The sequence below is a fragment of the Tachyglossus aculeatus genome, chromosome 2 (assembly GCF_015852505.1).
Source record: "Tachyglossus aculeatus isolate mTacAcu1 chromosome 2, mTacAcu1.pri, whole genome shotgun sequence".
Classification (NCBI taxonomy): domain Eukaryota; kingdom Metazoa; phylum Chordata; class Mammalia; order Monotremata; family Tachyglossidae; genus Tachyglossus; species Tachyglossus aculeatus.
Window position 1 is genome coordinate 33,369,310 of NC_052067.1, and position 23,551 is coordinate 33,392,860.

Consider the following 23,551-nt stretch of genomic DNA (forward strand, 5'->3'; position numbering starts at 1 on the left):
GTACAAAACCAATTTAATAATGATGACATTGGCAATTGTTTGGCACTTCTGTGTCAAGCACTGGATGAAGAACAAGTCCCCGGACTTGCAGAAATTTGGCGAGAAAGTGAGAGAGATAAAAGAAGGAGAGCAAGAGCGATCGGACGGAAAGAGGAGAGGCCCACCCGAGACTGGATGGGCTTGTGGTGGCCGGCAGCTGCTTCTGTTTGGGGTGAGGATGCTGCTTTAGTTGGGGCACTGCTGGTGTGGGCCAAGGCCATAGCTGGGTGTTAGGCTACGGGTGGCGGGAACACACTAAAAGCTCAGACCGATCGCTCGGCATGGCCTGCCTCCCTCTGACCTCCCGATAAGAGAGACAGGGAGCGGCTCAGAGCGAGAGTGGCGGTGTGCCATCACAGCCAAACTTTCTGCCACCCAGGATTGACTCTGTTGTGGGGGAAACGATATCGTCCCCTCCCAGAGCTAGTCGGTTGGGTAGGTCATCTTCCCCTTGGAATTGGCACCCTTGACTCTTCCAGCATCCCGGGGCAGCGTATTAGCCCGGGTGTTCACCACATTAATTATTTGTATCCAACTGCCAGAGATGAAACAACAGGTATAAGTTCTAGGGGGTGCGGTTTGCCTTCCACTTACCGACTGCCGTTTCCGACCGGGGCTTGAGATGCAGGCGGCTTCCGTTCCCTCGTTGGTCATCGTGGCTCATTTCCCCTTCGTGTTGGGGGATCCACGGTTTGAAGCAGCAAATGGCATATCTGCCAACAGGAACTATGACAACAGGATTGAGGTTTCTAATGGATACGGATGGAAGGATCACCCCCCATCCAGTGGGTGGATATGTGCCTGGAAGGATCATATGCTATTGGGTACAGTCTAAAGGTAAGTGCCTGGCTGAAAATTTGGCAAGTAAATTATTTGCCAGATATTTAGTAACATGACACATTATAATTGAAGCAAAAGGAAATTAAATTAATGAAGTTCCAGGCATCCGTTTCTTGAAAATACAGGGTTAAAAGGCAGGAGTTCTCTGTTAGGATAGCAGTGGAACAATAGGATGCAAGATCTTGAAGGGGAAGTGTCATTCATTCATTCATTCAATCGTATTTATGAAGCGCTCACTGCATGTACTAAGTGCTTGGGAAGCACAAGTCGGCAACATCTAGAGACGGTCCCTACCCAAGAATGGGCTCGCAGTCTAGAAGGGGGAGACAGATGACAAAACAAAATGTGTAGACAGGTGTCAAAATCGTCAGAATAAGTAGAATTATAGCTTTAGGCACATCATTAACAAAATAAATAGAATAGTAAACAATTCTACTGAACCTACCCTAATGCTTAGAACGGTGCACTGCGCAGAGTAAGGACAACAAATGCTTTTGCGTGATTGAGAAGCAGCGTGGCTTAGTGGAAAAGAGCATGGGCTTTGGAGTCAGAGGTCATGGGTTCAAATCGCAGCTCCACCACTTACAGGCTATGTGACTGGGCAAGTCACTTAACTTCTCTGTGCCTCAGTTACCTCATCTGTAAAATGGGGATTAAGACTGTGAGCCCCCCGTGGGACAACATGATCACCTTGTATCCCCCCCAGCGCTTTGAACAGTGCTTTGCATATAGTAAGCGCTTAACAAATGTCATCATTATTATTATTATTGATTGATGTAGGAAAAAGCAAGAGAGGAAGCGATAGATACAGACAGGTAAGAAATAGAAGAGAGCATAAAAGACGGAGAAAATGATGTTTTCATTTGCTATAGTCTATCTCATACAAAAGCAAATATATACACACATTCTCTCTCTCACCAAGATGATCTCGGACAACCTGTGGGTTACAGCAGCAGGACGCAAAATAGAGTAGGACTTTTGCCTACCACTGGCTCTCTGCCCCTGCTGCTTGTAAAGCAGAAGAAGAGGAGGGTTATTCTCAAGCTGAGTGGTCCCCTGAAATTCCAGAGACTCTGCTCCTGCAGGACAAGTGCCATCTTGGCATGCATAATGGCTCTTTTAAGACAGCATGACTCGGGCTATATTTCTAAGATTGGCTATGTGACAATAGCTCCGTGTGGGTATAGGCTCCTGCCTGCGACAGTTTGACCCGGTAGGGGTGTCTCCGAAGCCCCCAGCTTGGACCCGGCTGCCCCGACGACATGCCGCTAGTCCATCGACTCACCGATTCTTATTCTGCTCTCTTGCCCTTTGCAACAAGGGAATAACATTTTAAATGAACCACATTTGTAGCAGAGGATTCAAAGACGGGGCATTCAAACGTGTGGGGGGAAAGAGCAGGGAATTGTTTAGGGAAACCCCCACTGACAGGTTCTTCCTCTTCCTAGGTTTGGGCATTGGGCCCGTATCTCTTGGTGTCCTACAGGCTTCCTTGGCGCCTTCCAGTTGAAAGTGGAGTCCCCGCAAGGGATCCTCGACGACACAGCGGTGAACAACATCAGGTTCCACTGCAGCACCTGTGTGATCCTCGAGAACCCCGGTAGGCCCTAGGGTGAGTATGCCTCTTGGAGTGACGCATGCCCCGGGGCAGGGGCATCTGCGGGTTGCAGACCAAACAGGAACCCTACTTGGGACTCTCGTGGGATGACACGGCCCTAAATGAAGTCCGCTTCTTTTTCTGTGAATAAAAGCCCTCGGGGCGCTGAATCTCCATCTCCAAACTGTAATTCTTTTTTCTGTTCCGACATAGGGAGCTTAAGTGGCGGGATGATAATGAATCTCAGGGGCGCTGCCCAAGAGGGCGAAAGCATGGGGCACAGAAGCTTGCTCTAGGTAACCAAGCCCTGATCTCTGAGATCATCATCATCATCATCATCAATCGTATTTATTGAGCGCTTACTATGTGCAGAGCACTGTACTAAGCGCTTGGGAAGTACAAATTGGCAACATATAGAGACAGTCCCTACCCAACAGTGGGCTCACAGTCTAAAAGGGGGAGACAGAGAACAAAACCAAACATACTAACAAAATAAAATAAATAGAATAGATATGTACAAGTAAGATAAATAGAGTAAAAAAATATGTACAAACATATATACATATATACAGGTGCTGTGGGGAAGGGAAGGAGGTACGATGGGGGGACGGAGAGGGGGGCGAGGGGGAGAGGAAGGAAGGGGCTCAGTCTGGGAAGGCCTCCTGGAGGAGGTGAGCTCTCTGAGATGAGTCCTTGTCTTTTGTTTGATGACCAAGGTGCCCACCGTAGACTTGGCTAGGTGACCGAGGCAGCCCCCGCATCGAGGGAGAGCCAGAGTAAGTAGGGAGCATTCGGAAGCCCTCTGTTAACAAGCCTACCAGCAGGACTTTTCCTGGAGCTTCACTTTTCTGAAAACAAAGGCCCAGGGCTGAGCTGATAAGGTCCATCGTTTCTGTCGGCTAAGTGGCACATCTGGTAGTTAAAAAAGAGGGTAGCAAGAAACACCACTGTCTTTTCAACTGAATAAACAACCTTGTCCCTTTCATTAAATATTATTAACCACACCTCTTTCATGGAATTTATTATTGTATTTTATTATATTAATTTATACCAGTGATTTATGATACAAACACAAAGTTCCAACAATAAAATTATTTTCAAAAATAGAGCTTCTTTCTTAACCCCTAAGAGCTTTTAAATTCTCTGTTTACTACCCATCCTTAAGCTTAACAGGCTTGCCAGAGTATTTGACTTTTGCTGAATATTTGCCTGGAAACTAACAAACCCGAAGCAAGAAACAAGGAAATTGTTTTCCTTGGGTGGCAAAGTACCAGGGATCCAAACTGTAACTGAAAGCCTTGGCAGTATGTAGCAGAAGAGGTAATATGATAAATATGACATCAGTTGTTAGCTGGGTATTTCTTGCATACAGCCAAGCCCTTCGGAACAGACTCATCCCAAACACCCTACACCCTTTGACTCTTCTTGGGAGGGTACTTACCTAGGAGAATGTTGAGGCCTTAGCCAAACCAGAGGGATAGCCTGGCTCATTCGCATCCTGTGGGACTTTCTTTCCAGCACAACCAAACTGCCCTACCAGGGAGTTCCCTACATGATATAAACACTAAAATAGGCCAATAGAACAGTTCACTTAGAAAGGAAACCTGCTTCTACCACTGGACATGCCCAGTTTCAACTGCTAGATTCAATCCTCTCTATGAGCAAAAATGAGAAAGAGACAGAGAATAAAGTGCAGAAGAGACAGAAAAACAAAAGAGAAATGAGAAAGAAATGTGAGAGATGGGGAAAAGGATGAAAGGTGGGGAAAGGAGAGAGAAGAGATGAGAGGATTTGGAACAGGAATGGGTCAAGAGAGGGGCAACAGGAAGACACGTCACTGTGTAGGAAAAAATATCACTAATATGGATAAGACTTGCCTGACTCTTCTACCTTCTGAATATGGCTGATCTGCTTGCATCTTGGCTGCCTCCAGGGACCCCAGGACCTTACCCTCCCAACTGCATTTCTTGCCCTCTCAACTCCCCCCAACCCCCAACCACCTCTTCTGGTGGCTTGCAAACCTAAATTTTAAGGAGATTGGGCTACAGCCCACTGCTGTCTTCCCACTGATGGACATGGTCCAACTCTCCTTTTGCATGTGCTTGCTCTTTCACTGCCCTTCCCCTGAAGGCCCTGCAGGCAGTCATTAGGGAGTGGGCCAAAAACGGATTGGAACAAAGCAAACTGGGCACTTGGATGTATTTCTCTTGAGGATACCAAGGCGGAGGGTATTTAGACCCCTTTCTTAGAATATATTATGAATCTGACATTCATGAAGGACCCACTTACTGCTGCAGGGTCATAGCTGAAGAGCTAAATGTTATTGTGCACATTCAGAGCCCTAGTCTCTTACAGTTGAGAGGAACATTACTGGCCTTTAGGCTAGAAGTGCAGTGAATACATCAGAAGAACAAGACACCAGCTGCATTTCTGAAATGATGCTTCATCCTAGGAACTTTCTGTTACTGTCACAAAGAACAGAAATAAAGCCTCTTTTCCCATGCAAGGTTTTGTCATTTTTCACTCTCTGAGGCTGAAGACGAGACCCTGCTTTCAGATGGACCCTCAGGACAATCATCTTACATCCACCTTATTGACATGTTCAAACCGCCACAACTGATCGGCTTTCTGGTCGCATAACCGTAGGTACAAGTCCTCTTGTTCACTCTGCCCGGCTTCTATGCATTTCCCAGAAAGGATGTGAACAATCCATCCGTTCTAGAAAAAAAGAATTCCCCCCCACAAAAAAAAAATTTAAAAAATCCTATCAGCAAAGAGGAAAAGAGAGGTCTCCAACCAACTGTACAAATGGCTGTCACTAGTAGTCTCTGGTTAAAATGTGTCCGAACAAGTAATGAAAGGGTTTTTTTTGTAAATTAATGTTAGTACCATCTTTCTTACAGTAAAGCAAGTAACAAGAATTAAGAGATTCAGAGTTTCTCGTGCTTCCTGGTTTCTGGAAGGGAAAAGATCAATGAACGGGGGTTGCAGGGACAACAAAAGCTCTTTATAGTTTCTCACTTCTCTGGTTTGGCAGTGATGGATGGGGAAGCTCATGTCTGTGACTTTGTCCATTGCCTTCAGTGGCTCGTTGTCCTTAGAGGCACAGACCTTTCTTAATTAATTTTGCTTCATACAGTTCCTCTGCAGATTAGTTGCATGTGATACAATGAAAGCAAGGGGACTGACACTAACATGGGGGAGGGAGAATTACCTATCTCAGGAGGACTATTTTCATTATTTCAGACCACCCGGGTGCTGAATTTGGAGCAAAGCAGGAAGAAATTGACTAATTGCTTTCTGGTGGCTACTGTGAATGGACTTTCAAATTGTGAACTACTCCCTTTATTCTCAACTGCAGAATCAAGTACAATTAATCTCTGTGGAGTTACAAACTGGTAGAATTGAGAAATGGCATAATTAGGTTAGGTGAGTGGGGTTTAGATTTACTTTGTAGGCTTGAGTCCATCTCAAATCATAAATGACCTGTTCTAGCAAATTAAATGACAGAGGTCAACAGATTGACCACGTTCTAAAAGCAAACCAGTCACAGATGGGAGGTCCTATATTTTGGAAAACTGGAAGTTTCATAATGTACCCCCAGCCCGCTCATATGGTATCTAGGCTGACATTACCTACCTCCTGGACATCCCAGAGCTGCTGGTGAATGGTGTGTGCTTCTTCCAGACAATTCTGAAGAATGAGCTGCTCTTCCCTAACATCAAAGCAAAGCTGCAGCTTGGTTCCGGAGCGGATTTCCTTCCTGCTGGTGTACTCCAGGTGCTGTGATATGGAATGAGTTCACGTGGTTAGACTTTATTCAGCGTTTTCATCCCGAAGTATCTTAGTTCTCCGCAAAACCCTTGGAGGTCAAGAGGGGCAGGGGACTATTATCCCATTGTAGATATGGGGAAACTGAGACACTCGAAGCTACATGTTTTTCCTTAGGTCATTCAGTAGCTCAATGCTAGAGACGGGTCTACTTCTGATCCATCTCTGCCAGCCCCATTAGACCTCCGTGCCTTCACATCTCCAATGCTACCGAACAAGAACCAAGAACTGCAGTGACTGTGAGCTCTCTATTTCTCACACTCAGTAGAAAAGCCAGTACCAGCATCAGGTGTCCGGCCCTCTTTGGCGAGCAAGGGGCTCTTTGTCACCAGAGGGTTCTTACCCTAGGCCACAGGGTCCCTCTTGGGAATAATTTCCCATGGCTCTTCTGTCTCCAGATCCAACACAGCCTGGGCTCATTTTCCAAAGGCCTCCCCATCTGCCCCTGCTCCATACTAGCATGACCCTAAAATAGCCTTGTCCTCATATTTTTCATCCATAACCAATCCCTTGTGCCTCTCTCTCTGCCCCACCACCCCAGCTTTTCCCCAACCCCAAACCCCGACAGGCACTGACAGTTGAGCAGCTCTGGCCTTCATTAACCTTCATTAACCTTAACCTTCATTAGAGAAGCAGCGTGGCTCAGTGGATAGAGCCCGGGCTTTGGAGTCAGAGGTCATGGGTTCAAATCCCAGCTCCACCACTTATCAGCTGTGTGACTTTAGGCAAGTCACTTCACTTCTCTGTGCCTCAGTTACCTCATCTGCAAAATGGGGATTAAGACTGTGAGCCCCCCGTGGGACAACCTGATCACCTTGTAACCTCCCCAGCGCTTAGAACAGTGCTTTGCACATAGTAAGCACTTAATAAATGCCATTATTATTATTAACTCTTCTGTATCCTCATTGCAAAAGATTTCTCCTAATATGACAGTTGACCCCACCATTCACCCAGGCTCCGTGACACCTGGACTCACAGTTACTGATCTGGATTTAGTTCATTTTTAGAAGGACTGACCATCCTACCTGATGCTGACTGTCACTACAGGGAAGCAGCATTATGGAAGAGCCTGGAATGTTCCCTTTGGATCCGCCGTCCACACAGAATCCAACTCTAGTGCTGAAGAGCTGGAAACAGAGATTGAGATTGCAATGAACTCCAGGCTATGCTTTGAAAGATAGCTTTCCCAGGTAGCTTTCTTCCCTGATCACTGTATACAATCAATCAATCAATCGTATTTATTGGGCGCTTACTGTGTGCAGAGCACTGTACTAAGCGCTTGGGAAGTACAAGTTGGCAACATATAGAGACAGTCCCTACCCAACAATGGGCTCACAGTCTAGTCTTATACATCTATAATCCTATTTATTTTGATGGTACTGACACCCGTCTACTTGTTTTGTTTTGCTCTCTGCCTCCCTCTTCTAGACTGTGAGCCCGCTGTTGGGTAGGGACTGTCTCTGTATGTTGCCAAATTGTACTTTCCAAGCGCTTAGTACAGTGCTCTGCACACAGTAAGTGCTCAATAAATACGATTGAATGAATGAACGAATGCCGGCTCTGCAAATGCTTGCCGCTGCGTGACCTTGGGCAAGTCACTTAACTTCTCTGTGCCTCGGCTCTCCTGTTCTCCCAAGCCCCATGAGGGACAGGGACAGGGCCCAATCTAATTAACGTGTATCTACCCCAGCCCTTAGAACAGTGTTTGACACATAATAAGCGCTTAACAAATACCATAAAATAGAAAAAGCAACAACAAAAAGCAATCAATCAGTGGTATTTATTGAGTGCTTATTATATGTGGAGCACTTAAGCATGGCTTGGGAGAACATAAGATACGGTTCTCCCTAGTCTGTGCCGGGGCATCATTCAGATTTCCAATTAAGACCAAGCACTAAGCAGAGGGTCATCACACAGTGAGGTTTGGAAAGATGACTGGAACAATTCTGACTTATCTTGATACAAGTTATAGAGAAACCAACTGTACTCTCATCTGGATAATATCTGCAGTTCCTGGTCTTGCTTTTATGATTCTGGGGCCACACATGGTTCTAGGAGTTAGGAGTGGACAACTCCACCTTGAAGGCTGGACAAGCATCAGGGACACCAGCACAGTTTCCAAGAGTCAGGCTTCTGGAGACTGCTGAGGTCTGCTGATCACAATTCCAAAAAAGTGCAGAATGCCCAACTTACATTTCCTCTGGAGTGATACAGCCTTGCCTCCTGGATATTGGGAGTTTTATTGCTATTTCTGAGAAATCTTTAATCAAATTCTGATACTAATTTAGCCTTTCATGTCAACTTATCCATGTGTTACAATCCATATAATTATACTTGAATGTCCTCCTCCTCCTTCCTCCTCTTCCACCCATCCTGAAAATCATCTCTTGCCTTTCCAGAGAAGCCTGGTCTGTGTTCAGATGGGTAGAGTTCAGGGTATATGTTGGCTAGAAACCAGTGGAAAGTCCTACACCCCAGTCTCCTCTGCAGCTGAAGACGTTCACTGCAATCGGGTTTCTCCACCTAAATGAGGAGATAGCAAGTGGATTACCAAGCAGTCAATGAATTATTGAACACTTACTGTATGCAGAGTACTGTACTAAGTGCTTGGGAAAGTATGATGCTTGCGAAAGCACAATACAACAGCAGAGTTGGTAGATGTGATCCCTGTCCACAAGGAGCTTACAGTCTACAGGGGCAGACAGACATTAAAATAGATTAGGGATAGGAGAAATAGTAGAGTAAAAGAATACTGACATATATATCATGGGGCTGAGGTCAGTACCACACTGCTTAAGGGGTACACAGCCAAGTTCACAGTTGACACAGCAGGGAGGGTGGATAGGGGAAATAAAGGGCTTAGTCTGGAGAGGCCACTCGGAGGAGTTGTGATTTTAGGAGGGTTTTCAAGGAGGGGAGAGTGGTAGACTGCCAGATAATCATTCATTCAATCAATCGTATTTATTGAGCGCTTACTGTGTGTGGAGCACTGTACTCAGCACTTGGGAAGTACAAGTTGGCTACATATAGAGATGGTCCCTATCCAACAACGGGCTCACAGATATGAAATGGGGGGGAATTATAGGCCCAAAGGAGAACATGGTCTAAGAGTCGGTGGTGGGATAGATAAGATTGAGGTACAGAGAGAAGGTTGACTTTCAAGGAGATAAGTGATTGGATTGGTTATAGTAGATCAGTGAGGTTAGGGAGAAGGGAGAGAGCTGATTGAGTCGCTTAAAGCCATTGTTAAGAAATTGCCGTTTTATGCAGAGGTAGATGCGCAACCATTGGAGGTTTTGGAGGAGGTGGGAGATATGGATTGGATGTTTTTTCAGAAAAATGATCCAGGGAGCAGAGTGCATTATGGACTGGGGTGGGGAGAGGCAGGAGGCAGGGAGGTCAGCAAGGTGGTCGAAGCAGCAGTCGAGGCTGGAAATGATGAATGCTTGGATCAGCGTGGATTCATAGTATTCACGAAAGCCACCGGCACATCCACAGGAACTTCAAAGCAAACGGAATTTCCATCCTTATAGGTACAGGTCAGTGTCTGAAACTGGTGTGACTTGGAGATCTCTGAGCCAATGGAAGTCAGGGCAGGGATGCAGGGAGGGAGCTGCCCTACCCAACAGAAAGGTGAGGCCATGCAAAGCGGAGTGAGAATTTATTGGATTCATACTCTGTTGAACCATGATTACAAAGGAATTCCCATCCCTGCCCTCAACGAACTTACTATCAAATGGGCACCACTTGATCTTGTAGCTATTCCAGTACAGTCCCCTACTGAAGTGAAGAAAAGGGCATTTTCCTGCATAATGACTTTAGCACAGAGTCTGGACTATAAAAAGTCTATTACTTCAGAGGTCAAAAGGGTGTAATCTCTTCTTTACATGGGGTTGACTCCCCCCGAAGGCCAATTCATTATTATTTTTATAATTATAACTAATCTTATCAAGCAGTTAACTGTCCAAAACATGTTTTCATTTTGATTCTAGCTGCTCTTAAAAGGCCCTGGAGAGTGGCCCATATTAGGAGTATGTGCTGTGCACCCTGGAAATCCATTGAAGGACATGTAATAGACCATTGTAGCCATGATGCCAATATCATTCCGGTTATTTAGGAGCTGGTACCTACAGACCTCCCTGCTATCCTGCCAACGTTATCTCTTTTCTGGATTTAGCATCTTTTTCCTGTCAAGAAGCTGCCCGGCTTTCTAATAATAATAATGATAATAATAATAATGGCATTTATTAAGCACTTACTATGTGCAAAGCACTGTTCTAAGTGCTGGGGAGGTTACAGGTTGTCCCACGGGGGGCTTACAGTCTTCATCCCCATTTTACAGATGAGGTAACTGAGGCACAGAGAAGTAAAGTGACTTGCCCAAAGTCACACAGCTGACAATGGGCGGAGCTGGGATTTGAACCCATGACCTCTGACTCCAAAGCCCGGGCTCTTTCCACTGAGCCACGCTGCTTCTTCTTTCTAGGTGGTATTTCCCAGGAACATGAAGCAAGCTCCTTTACTGCGAAATGCGATAAAGAAATCGGGATGACTCGCGTTCGGAAGCATCTTTGTTTCCTACTTCATGCATCTGACAAAATACTTTACCACATCACTTTCCTTGAAGAATGTACCATGATGGGGAATGGAAGAGACTAAAGGGAATGGAGGAGACTATCTAAGGTGAGCCCTTACAACGTAAGAGATGGGATGAGATTGCCTTGGGGAGATGTCAGTTGCCATTTACCAGATAAATCAGCTTAGACTTAAACCTAAAAACAGTGTTTGGTTACAGATCCATTAAAAGCATTCTCGAGTTAAATGTGTCAGAACTGAACAGCATCTGATTTGGCAGTGAAATGGTAGCAGACTGAACAAAACAGTGAAGATGAACCCTTATTTGGATTTTGTTTGAGACATTTAGTTTGCTTTTCCATCCCAAGAAGGGAGGTTGGAACCAATTAGCATGGGAACTGCAATTCTCTGTGAACTAGGTACCTGAAGAAATGAGGCCTGATTCTCTCACCCTACAAGAACCACTCTGGCTCCACCTTTAACTCTCTCTTTTTTATGGTATTTGTTAAGCACTTACTATGTGCCAGGCACTGTACTAAACTCCGGGGTAGAGATACAATAATCAGGTTGAACCCAGTCCTTGTTCCACGTGGGTCTCACAGTATTAATCCCCACTGTACAAATGAGGTAACAGAGGTGCAGAGAATATAAGTGACTTGCTCAAGGTTATAAAACAGACAAGTGGTGGAACTGAGATTTGAAACCAGGTCCTTCTGATTCCCAGGCCTGTGCTCTATCCATTAAACTATGCTGCTTCTCTCTTTGCGACTAGAGACCAAGTGAAGCACTCAACCTCTCTTCCCTAACTGGGATAAAGGGTAGGAAACGAAGATATTTTGGGGTGTTTCGTGCAACAACGCCGGAGGCTTCAGTGTTGAGAACGCTGCATGGAAGGATGGTGTAAGTTGTGGCCCTGCTTGTCTCCCCACGAGCGAAAAGGACGCAGGTCACCCTGAAACACCCTGTCTCTGCTCTATTTTTCCTTTTTCCCAGAAGGTGGCCCCATTCACTAAACGAAACTCCCGGTCATGGCCATGGTTCGGGATTGAGCAATGCTACAGCGGCAATGAATTTCTGGGGTCCAGGCCTCCACCAAGGGGAAACTGTTACACTTTACTGACAGGCATGGAATTGATGCGCTCATAGGTGTGAAAGAAGAGGACAAATGAAATGAAAGAGTTGGCAAATGCTCCAAGAAAGATTTGCAGCCCGTAGCTTGAACTGCAGCACCTTGGAGAAACAAAATGGTTCTCCTCAGAATCACACAGAACGCCCAAAGGGCTGACCAAAAGATACACCTCTCATCTTTCACCCTGGTCCCTCTCACACATCAACGGTCAAAAATCAGTGTAGGTAATAATAACAATAATAATAATGTTATTTGTTAAGCACTTACTATGTGCCAAGCACTGTTCTAAGCGCTGTGGTAGATACAAGGTAATTAAGTTGTCCCAGGTGGGGCTCACACTTTTAAGTTCAGCCTCAGAGAACTGACGCTGCCCTGGGGTTCTCCTATTGCCACGATACCATCCAAGGGCTAGTGTAAATCATCAGTACATACATTCACAGACAACAACTGAGACTGATTGCGTTTCTATAAATAATGGAAAAACAGTGCATTTTAAACCCAAGGAAAACAAATATGTTTGTCCTGCCCATGATTGTCTTAGGCCTTCTGGAAATAAATCAAAAGGCTCCCCAACCATATTATAATTCATTCAAATTTCTTTTAATGTTCTCTAAATAAACAGAGGACATCCCCGCCCTTGATCATTTAAGATCGGTCAAATATCAAATGTGTAAACAAACATAAGAGAACGTATTTATTTATCCTGTGATTCCTCCTGTTTGCCAAATTGGATTTCCTCACCCCTTCAGAATGCTAATAAAAACTCACCTGCCTCCCAAGGGTCTCATATGACTGTGCACACACCAATCCCTTCAGTTTCCCTTAGCTCACCTGCAGATCTCTGGGAAAAATTTCTATTTCTGACATTTGGAGATGAAGGTGGTTTTATTTTGCAGGTATCTTCACTCGTTTTGGTGTCTTTTCATTTACTGTGTCCTCCTCAACTAGACTGCAAGTTCCTAGAGGGCAGGGATCACATGGTGTTCTTCAGTAAATAATCAAGGTATCTAGTACAGGTTTCCTGTCCACAAAAGATGTGTAATTGGTCTTTAGATAAACCTAGAAGATTAGTGCATCAGTGAACCTCTCAGAGAAGCCTCGAGGGTTTTGTTTTCCTCTTTTTCATACACACGACCAAAAACTGCAGAGGAAAGCTTTCAGCCTCTGCCTCTGGGAAGCTCACTTTAATCCCTGAATGGGTGTAAAGACATCATGAAAAATGGGGCTATCTCGTAGACACCCTTGCCCAAGGATCCACGCTGGGGAATTAGTAAGGAATGATGGTTTAAAAGATGTTTTTCTCTGGGTACCTCTTGGGAGAGTGAGTTAAGTCGGTTAAAAATAATTCCATGAGCTGGTAGATTTCTTGAGCCATTTAGAACATTAACCTGAACTTAGTTTAGCATGGCCTAGTGGAATGAGCTTGGTCCTGGGAGTCAGGGGACCTGGGTTCTAATCCTGACTCTAATCCCGGCTCCACCACTTGTCTGCTGTGTGATCTTGGGCAATTCACTTAACTTCTCTGTGCCTCAGTTCCCTCAACTGCAAAACGGGGATTCAATACTTGTTCTCCCTCTTGCTTAGATCGTAAGCCTCACGTAGGGCCTGATTATCGTGAATCTACCCCAGTGCTTAGTACAGTGCTTGACCCATAGTAAGCACTTAACAAATACCACAATTATTATTATTGTTATGATTATTTGCCCAGCTCAACCGGCTCATGATAACAGGATATTCTGGGGGCAGATCTGGACACGTAAGGGTGTGGCCATGTTAATGCAGAAGAATGCAGGAGGTGTGACTGATGCCTAAGAGCTAAATCAGCACATGGAGGGCATATGCTTGTCATTTTTTGAAAGGGAAATGGGCTCCATGACTCCTAGGCATCTCTAATGCCAATGCTATAGCGAGTCCCCTAAACTGATCCCTCTCTCTGGGGTGTAGAGAAACCATGGTGCAATGTGAGTAAAATATCTTGCAGCACGGGTTGGCTAGAAGGGGGTCACCAGCCTCTAGTCTAGGGAAGTGCCTGGAGCCCACGTGGCCTGGGGAAACATGTAGCTTCGGCCTCTTTGCCCACAGGCCCAACTGTTTGCCCGATTTCACTAGGATGGCTCAGAAGTGGGGCGGTAGTATCGAGCTAGAGTGTGGTGGGACAATTATTTTCCAGGCCTTCGTGCTTCTCTGATGGTTTTCTTTCCCCCTTCCTGAATCTCCTTTTGGAGGAGTTTGTGCATGTCAGATGAGCAGAAAGAGCTTGAATAGGAAACTAAAGCATGGAATTTGATCTGATCATCACCCCCACACCCCCCGCCAAACTGTAAGCTCTTTGTGGACAGGGAATGTGTCTGTTTATTGTTGTATTGTACTCTCCCAAATGCTTAGTACAGTGCTCCACACGCTCAATAAATACGATTGAATGAATAAACGATTTCCTGGGCCACAAACCCTCCCTGTCCACGCCTCTCTGTGGTTTTCCCTTTACCTTGCGCAGTGAGAAAGCCTCAGGACTGTGCTGATAAAAGATTTCTTTAAAGGAACCAAGCCAGGTTTCCGCAATCCGGATCTTGTTCCTAAGGACGGCCTCTTGGATAGGTAAGGTGGTTGAGGCCTGATTTCGGTAGACGTGTCCCACACGAGAGCAGGGAAGAATTTCTACAGAACCACCACAGAGCCAGACCTAGAATAAAGAGAAAAGTGAACTCTGTAAGAGAGCAAAGTGTTTCTTGGCTGATTTTTCCTTAAAATATCAGTAAACTGGGAGCTCCAGTGAATGCTAAGTGAGCCCGTTGTTTGGTAGGGACTGTATCTATATGTTGCCGACTTGTACTTCCCAAGCGCTTAGTACAGTGTTCTGCACACAGTAAGCGCTCAATAAATACGACTGAATGAATAAGTAATAAGCAATGTAGAGCAAAACAAATTAAAGTCACCAAGTCAGAAGGGAAGATAGAGAACTGGAGTGTGAGAAATCCTGTCACTCATCTTGGTTCACTCGCAGATTTTAGAAACTCTCTTCAAAGCCAGTGGGAAATAGTTTTCTTTTGCAATGAGTTCTACCTGCTTTTGGCGACTTGGACCTCCATTCTCCTGCATTCGCAAGTCAGCACTGAGCTTGAATTCACTATCAGGTCAAAGTGATCAGAAATGATGGCAGTTTTGAGGGAGTCAAATTCAGCCTGATTTTCCTAAATCCTGGTCTATGTCTAATTTAGATTTTAGCTGAGTTAATGGAGGTTTATACATAAAAATACTTTGTGGTGCAGAAAGTATGCATCTGGTAGCATCTGGAGGAACTGGATTGGAGAATCCCAACTCAGCCTTTTGTGACCTTAAGCAAACCACTGAACGTCTTTTTGCCTCAGTTTCTTCATCTGTAAAATAGAGCTACTACCTGCCTTTCCCTTCCCCACAGGGAAAGCATGAGGACAAAAATGAGACCCAGACATATGAAACTGCTTTGCAAATGAAAGGGTTATATAAAATCCAAGTATTATTATGTATCGCCTTTCACAACTATTATTTCATTCATCATCACAAGAACCCCTGGAGATAGGGGAATGGGGAGAGGTTATTATCCTTTCTTGAAAAATGTGGAAACTGAAGCACTGAGAAGGTAAGTGACTTACCCAAGATCACCTTGTTAAAGCTAGCATTAGAACCCAAGTCTCCCGTTCTCCCTTCCCAGTGCACATTCCATTAGACACCCTTGAAATCACTCTAAAGTATGTTTCATGTTCCTTAAGTACCATTCCCATCCGATGAGCAATGCCATGAGCTCTCCTGAATCAGAGGTAAATAGAATTTAACCTCAGGATTTTAATAGTAAACCTCCAGTTTCCTCTCCTCCTGTTGCCATGGCCCCCTTGATTTTAGGAGTAGAAACACTTCTGATATTTCACTTACAAAAGGTAACAGCGTGAGGCAACACCAGTATCATAGGATTTTCTTGGATTACACGCCAAGTCCTCATTTCACTGAGAGCCTGCAGGCAATCCTGCTGCCCACGCATAAACACAGTGGAGTTCAGAAATATCTCCCCCTTTAGACTGTAAACTCCTTGAGGGCAGGGAACATATGCCTTGCTACTCATCTTCTCTCAACAGAGACGATGGTCCTCTATAAACTTGGCACTTGGCACCAAGGGTCGACACTATTAGCTTTCCCCCATCAAGTTTTTGAGCCACAGGTAGTTCACCCGACCCATTGACCAGAAAGGAGCCGTAAGCCTCCTACGCTGTAAACTCAGTGTGGGCAAGCAACATGTCTACCAACCATGTTATAGTGCACGCTTCCAAGCGCTCAGTACAGTGCTCTGCATACAGTAAGGACTCAATAGTATGATTGATGTGTAGTCCACTCCTTGCCCTCTTGTGGGTGACAGACGGAGGATCTGTGGGGTTCTCACTGTCCTCAAGGGGCTGCTAAAATGGAGTCCATGGTGGTAATCCAGCCCCTTCACCAGCGGCTAATTGCCTCCATACCCCTGCCACTAAGTCCCACTCCCTTGTGGGATGTGGCCCGAGGGAGAGGGCAGCTTACCACGGACAGAGGGGACGTATCACCCCTGTGGTTTGAGGGGCACTAGCCATGCCAAGCACTGCAGCAATTGATTTGGGCTGTTTACTGGGCAGGGAAGCACCAAAGTGAGGGATAATAGCAGCCCAGGCCCATGAGCACTGGGCAAGAAGATAGCCCATCCCACATGGGCTGTATCCACTCTCCGGTCCCTCCACTTAGTGATGTACTAATCAGAGCAGCCATGGCAGAGGCAGAGGTGACAGAGGTGGTGGTGAAGGGAGCACTGACACCACAACAAAGTAGTAGGAGGCAGGGTAAGTTTTAACCGGTTGGGTCCTTTCCCTAATTATGTTCCAGAAGGCTGAACTAGTCTCTGCGGAAAGTGATTATAATGACCTGAGTCTCCTGTCTCAAACAAAATGACAGTTGAGCCTTGATCTGGTAGAAAACTTCAGGACCGTAAACCCAGACAAAGGAAATGATTACAATGGAGGCTTTAATCGAAAGAGACAGTGTCTAGTGCTCTCTTACCTTCTTCTCCACCCTGCTCTTCCTCACCTCCTCTCCTTTTCCTTCCTCTTTTTTCATTTTTCTCCCCCAGGTTTATCTCCTTGCCTTTCCTACTCTCCCCATTTTGCCCTTAAAGCCCCTCGCACCCCCATAGCTCTGCCCCAAGTTCACCCCCATGCTCAAAATGTAAATTGGGCACCTCTGGTGCTCAGCATTCTGTAGGTGCTCAATATAGGCCGTTGACTGACTGACCGATTGTTAGGGGAACACAGCAATGATCCCTGCCAACCAAGTCAGGCCTGACATTCACCTCCGGCCCTTACCCGTATAGACAGCTCCAGGTTTTCGCCTCCCCACAGGGACATGAGAGAGTCGTACGCGCCAGTGTTTTGGAAATAATGTCTGTCCATTGCCACCACTCCTCCAGGTACCACGGGACTTCTAACAAAAGGAGAAAGGAAAACTGCAGTTGACAATGAGCTAAACTAATTCTACTGGGAGCTTTTTACACCCCAGAACTAGGGGAGCGGGTGTTAGGATGCACTGAGACCGTGGAAGGTGGGGCAGGGGGAAGTCATATTGTGGGTATCACCTCAGAAACCAGATGGCAGGCCAGCTGAGGACATCCAGGCAGGAGTGGAGAGTTGCAGGAGGATAGAACTGAACGATCTGTTAGGGAAGTTGAGCTGCCGTTTAGACTTTGAACGGAGGGACTCACAGAATCCAAAGTGTGGACGGGACCACGGTAGGTCATTTAGTCTATTCCCCTGTCTCTGAAAAGGGCCACATATACGCACTCCCAGAATGAAAGGGTAGTCAGTATGATTCTAAGTTTCCAACACCTAGAAGCTGAGCTGGTCACTCAGCTAGGTGTCCTCAGAGGCCAACAGGTTCTGCCTCCCAATCTTTGAGGATTTTGCCACCTCAAGCTGAAGCCAGAGTGAAGGAATGCATCAGGCAATAAGGGGACACCTTCACTAGGCTTCACTAGGCTGTCCAGACAGCTGGAGGTTAGGCTCCCAAAGGTGAAAAGCAGATTTTCCAGGCTTGTTAGGTGAATAGTGGAGGAAGATAACCAGTGGCAGTCAAGGTTGTACGTAGAAGTGGACTAGGCTTTTGTCAGGGAAGATGTTACAGGACTCTGGGCCTCCCAATCTAATATTGCTACACTGGGCATGCACTCTGGGATGGTAAAGAGGCAGTTGAAGAGCGGCGATGTTGGAGAGTGAAATTAAACAGAATCTCAAAAGTTTATCAGTGGGCTCTCTTGAACTTCAGAGGTTGAGGAGCTGAGGGACTTGAAGGGCTGGGTAGCTGAGGAGCGGAGGGGTTCGCTGGGTTGACCGTTGGGCCCCTATACCAATCTGGGTGGGATTTGCTTTGGTAATCTACACTGAGTTGCTGCTAGACCATTTGCTCATTCCCATGGTTGGGGTGGGAGATCCTACTTCCATTCCCTGACTGCCCTGACTGTCCATCTGGCACCCAGCTCCTGGCTTTTGGGTTTAGGGGAGAACACAGAGGAACACTAAAGCTTCACGATATTATGGGAGTGCACTGACTGTTTAAAGAAAAGGCTCTTCAGTCAAATAACTGTATTCCATACTAAATGGGCCTTAACCAGTAAATGTCCCTGGGACGGGCTCTCAGACCCGGCCCTTTCCTTCTTTCTTCTTTCAGTCTCAGTCTGAAAAATATGCTTTTAGTCTTCCAGGAGCAGTATATTAGGGTTCCCTCCAAGAGCCCAAGAGAAGTCAGCTATTGATTGGTCAGGGGCTGAGTAACAATTTGTGGATGAGCTAGCCCTTTCACTTTTCCTCTTCCACCTATTTTCCATCAAACTGGGGGTCTCATATGAGTTAGGAAGTGTGCCCAAACTGGTTATTTTGTATATACTCAAGTTTTTAGCACAGTGCTTGGCACACAGTAAGCATTTAATAAGTATCATCATTAGACCATCTAAATTGTTTAAAATGAAACCTAATAGCCTTACAAATTTCCAGGAAAAAACCCTGTAAACTCCTGGTGGCTGTTAACAAAGCATTATTTTATCATTTACACAAGACATGAGGTATGGCTATTCATGGCCTATGTCCATAAATTAGAATAACTAAAGCAACTCATCCCTTTCAGTTGATGAGTTGAACTCTAGTTTTCATGGTGGCCCAGAAGAGAGGGTAGAAAAGCATTTTAGGTAATGGAGCATTACCTGATGGGGCTGATGGGAGACTGGCGTACCTTCCTTTCTTGCTCTGGTAACAGTGCCCAGTGGAAATCTAATTTCCAGTCAAACACCCCTTGTTGCAGATCCTCTGAGTGAAAATACTGGAAAGTCTTCCAATCAATCACATCTAGGACAGGAGTGACAACTCGATTTCTGGAAAAAAAAAAAAGGACAGTATTTTAATACATTCTTGCAGAGATCATTTAAATATAGAGGGATCAAACATAAGGAACCAGTAAAATTATTAATTAGACAGTGCTCTGACAAGCATGGGGCCAAACAGGGCAAGACTTCTCCCACTCCCTTCTGTGTCACCCTTGTACTTGAATGTATAATCTTTACTCACTCCACCCTCAGGTCCACAGCACTTATGCACACATCCATAAATTAATTATTTATATTAATGTTACCACCCTCTCTAGACTATAAACTCCTTTTAAAAAAAATGGTACTTTTTAAGTGCTAAGTGCCAGGCACTGTACTAAATGCTAGAGTAAATACAAATTATTCAGTTGGACATAGTTCATGTCCCATATGGGGCTAATAGTCTTAATCCCTATTTTACAGATGAGGTAACGGAGGCACAGGGAAGTTGAGTGACTTACCCAAATTCACAAAACAGACAAGTGTGGGGTTGTGATTAGAACCCAGGTCCCAAGTACTATTGGGCATTTACTATTATATTAAGCACCTTAACAATATAACAGACACATTCCCAGCCTACAACGAGCTTATGGATTTAGGAGTAAGTTATGATATTACTGGTTGATCACTTGTCAGAGTTCACCCTAGAGTCAACTTGGTTTCCTGTTTTCTCTTTGCCTACTAAAATCCTTTCGTCATCCTGTGTGTCATTATTAGAATATATGAGGCTTAAGAAAGTTTCCCATCACATAATAAAAAAAAAAAAAATAGACGAAATCATTTACCTGATAGATCAGAACCAACTACACATAGCTTTAAGATGGGCTACTGTACATATTTAAATAGGCCGAATAGGCCCTTTCGAAGGAGATTATCTAGAGTGAATATCAGAGCTCTCGGCATTTATGTTCTAAATTAATTTCTAATACTGCTTACTGTTTGCATTTGGTGACCATATATGTTAGAGTGACTCTCAACATGGGATCACCCGATTAATTTCACAATAGAGCCAAAGTTGAAATAAGCCCAGATGTTTTAAGAATGTTATGCCTTCTGTTCAGTAGCAGAATCTCACTCCACTGCTCTCCTAAGAGTTGCTGGGGAGAAAAATTTCTTTAGCCAAGGAACAAAGTAAGAGCCTAAACAGAAAGGTCTGGCACGAAGCAGCACAAGAACCTAATAGAGAGATGCCAGCGATGCTAACAGTGAGATTTACTGTTTGCCTGCCATCCATTTTATGAGACAGGCAGAGTTGAAATAATCCCAGACTCCAGAGACGGGGTCAACCAAAGTTTTTTCACAATTGGGGATCTGTGGCTATCATATCTGCACTTGGATTCCATACACATTATCACAGTCCCAAAGAAGCATGACGGACTCCACCTTTCATTCATTCATTCATTCATTCAATCGTATTTATTGAGCGCTTACTGTGTGCAGAGCACTGTACTAAGCACTTGGGAAGTACAAGTTGGCAACATCTAGAGACGGTCCCTACCCAACAGTGGGCTCACAGTCTAGAAGGGGGAGACAGACAACAAAACAAAACATATAAATCAAATAAAATAAATAGAATAAATATGTACAAGTAAAATAGAGTAATAAATATGTACAAACATATATACATATATACAGGTGCTGTGGGGAGGGGAAGGAGGTAAGGCGAGGGGGAGCAGGGGGAAAGGAAGGAGGGGGCTAAGTCTGGGAAGGCCTCCTGGAGGAGGTGAGCTCTCAGTAGGGCTTTGAAGGGAGGAAGAGAGCTTCACCTCATCAAAGACCAGAAGAGAATCCTGCAGAGCTTGAAGCAACACTCCACTGATTTTCTCATCCCACTTTACTGGATGAGGCCCTGTGAAGCAGAAAGAATCAGCCAGGCTTTTGAGTAGATAATTACTTCAATCAAAACCAAGAGGAATGAATGCTGAAGGATCTGTTTCTGATAGCAGTCCCATAGAAACCCACAAAAAGGAAGTTTATGTTTGGGCATCTACATGGTGGCAAGGGGTTTTCCTCAACATTTGAACTACTGAGGAAACATCACAGGTCTTCAAAGTTGCCCTCAAAATCACAATAATTGAGAAGGTGAGAGAACCGACTGGGAAACTTACTGGGGCATCTCAAATCTCACTTATTGCCAACAAGAAGTTAGACAGATTCTTTCTGAACAAGCCCCTGAAGACTATTTTAGCTCCTTGAATCGAATTGAGCTTCAGACAAAATGTTGCAGTAAAGCAGGCTGGGGTTTCTCTATTCCTGGAGCACTTTAAGAAAACAGTAGATGTCTTTCTGTCCTGGCGGTTCTATAATCTGGCTGCCTGGAGGCGGGGAACTGTGCCAGATGATTTTTCGAGGTTCTTTCCAACTATTCTTCTACTAATCTAAAAGCATGTATTATACCTGTGTGGCACTCTTCTAGACAATGTGAAAGTAAGTTAAACTCAGCTTCATGTAAAAAAAGGAACTTGCCTTAAGTTTCCAAAAGACCTAAGCACATCAACTGGAGAGTGTGTGCTGGTGGGCTTGGCCGATTCATTCATTCAATCGTATTTACTGAGTGCTTACCGTGTGCAGAGCACTGTATTAAGCGCTTGGAAAGTACAAGTCGACAACATATAGAGATGGTTCCTACCCAGCAACGGGCTCACAGTCTAGAAAGGGGAGACAGACAACAAAACAAAACATGTAGACAGGTCAGAGCACTGGGAAAATCCTGGAGGGCATATCCACGCACAGACCAGCCGATTCCGACCATGGCCTTGGGGAAGGAATCAGGGGAAGATGGGACTGAGGTGTGTGTACACAAACTATGTATGTGCATGTGCATGCATGTATGTGTACATAATTCACGTGCGCAGCCCCTGCAGACTATTTCCTGTGGACCAAATTCTCCCTCCCTTTAGCCCCCATGAATGTGTGCTGGCGTGTGTGTTTGCGCGCGTGTGCGTGTAACTTAGAGGGTCTTCGGGACAGATGTGAGCTGTATGGGTCACGCGGAGTCCCGTGAGTAATCTCTGTAAATTTGGCAAATGCTTCCTGGTCAGTTTTACAGCCTCGTGGACAGGGGACGAGAAAAGTCATCAGTCAGAAATGGGCAGGCGGGGCCCACAGGCATCTCTGGCTAGGGCCGCTCCCACTTGGTGCCGAGTTTCTCATTCAGCGCTCCCACCTTCAACCGCGGAATGTTCCGACGAGACACATCTGGCTTCCCGCCCTCCTACGATGACTCCTTGATAATGTGTACATTTTCAGCCGAAGGTAACTGGAAGCAGGAGCCTGCTGCTTGTAATTTCCTTTTCTTACTTATTTCTTTCAGTCACTGGCAACAAGTCAGCCCCTTCCTCGGACGGCCCTTTGAAGTAAAACTCTCTCCCTGGCAAGCATCGCTCATTCGATTCTGTGGAGTCCAGAGTGGGAAACAGAAGGAACCTCACAACATGGCTGGTAACAATGTTCTGAACCACCGACCAGGGTGACATTAATTAGTGAATATTTGAAATTCTTGGTTTGATGCACATCGTGTCTACCGCAGGTCATTTTGCTTTTTGTTTTTCTTCCTTAAATTGGCGTGATTTACTGTTATTTTCTCTGCTAGAGAGGCTCGTTGAACTACAGAATGTCTCCATTCTTGGGACTCCATACAGATCTTTCATCCCTTGGAAAATCATTAGGAATAATGACGCTTTCAAAAAGCATGTATCTTTACTCAAAGTCATAATAAGTGCTGTACTGTGTTGTCAGAGAGAAGTAAATGCTTAAGGCAAAGATGATGAGAATAACAAAGCAGAACTGGTGTTTTCATCCACTCAAAACTCAGAGGCTCTTTTGTTACTCCAGCAGGGTGGCCCAGAAATTATAATAATAATAATAATGATTATAATAGGAATAATAATGGCATTTATTATGTGCTTACTATGTGCAAAGCACTGTTCTAAGCACTGGGGAGGTTACAAGGTGATCAGGTTGTCCCATGGGGGGCTCACAGTCTTAATCCCCATTTTCCTCATGAGGTAACTGAGGCACAGAGAAGTTAAGTGACTTGCCCAAAGTCACACAGCTGGCAATTGGCGGAGCCAAGATTTGAACCCATGACCTCTGACTCCAAAGCTTACGCTCTTTTCCACTGAGCCACGCTGCTTCTCTA

The 23,551-nt window shown here is 45.2% G+C and overlaps 1 protein-coding gene across 2 annotated transcripts in view; it reads right to left on the reverse strand.

Moving 5' to 3' along the window:
- Positions 1-3,533: 3,533 nt before the first annotated feature.
- Positions 3,534-23,551, reverse strand: part of GALNT15 (polypeptide N-acetylgalactosaminyltransferase 15) — a 38,918-nt gene continuing 18,900 nt past the window's right edge. Inside the window, exons 4-10 of one of the 2 annotated variants that reach the window (XM_038740914.1) lie at positions 19,252-19,419; positions 17,366-17,483; positions 14,497-14,691; positions 8,699-8,830; positions 7,333-7,434; positions 6,116-6,259; positions 3,534-5,194 (exon numbers count right to left, since the gene is read on the reverse strand). In XM_038740914.1, the coding sequence (XP_038596842.1) occupies positions 5,051-5,194; positions 6,116-6,259; positions 7,333-7,434; positions 8,699-8,830; positions 14,497-14,691; positions 17,366-17,483; positions 19,252-19,419 (1,003 nt within the window). In that variant the 3' untranslated portion in view covers positions 3,534-5,050. Of the gene's footprint in view, positions 5,195-6,115; positions 6,260-7,332; positions 7,435-8,698; positions 8,831-14,496; positions 14,692-17,365; positions 17,484-19,251; positions 19,420-23,551 lie in introns of those variants that run through there. The other variant, XM_038740921.1, reaches the window with a different exon arrangement.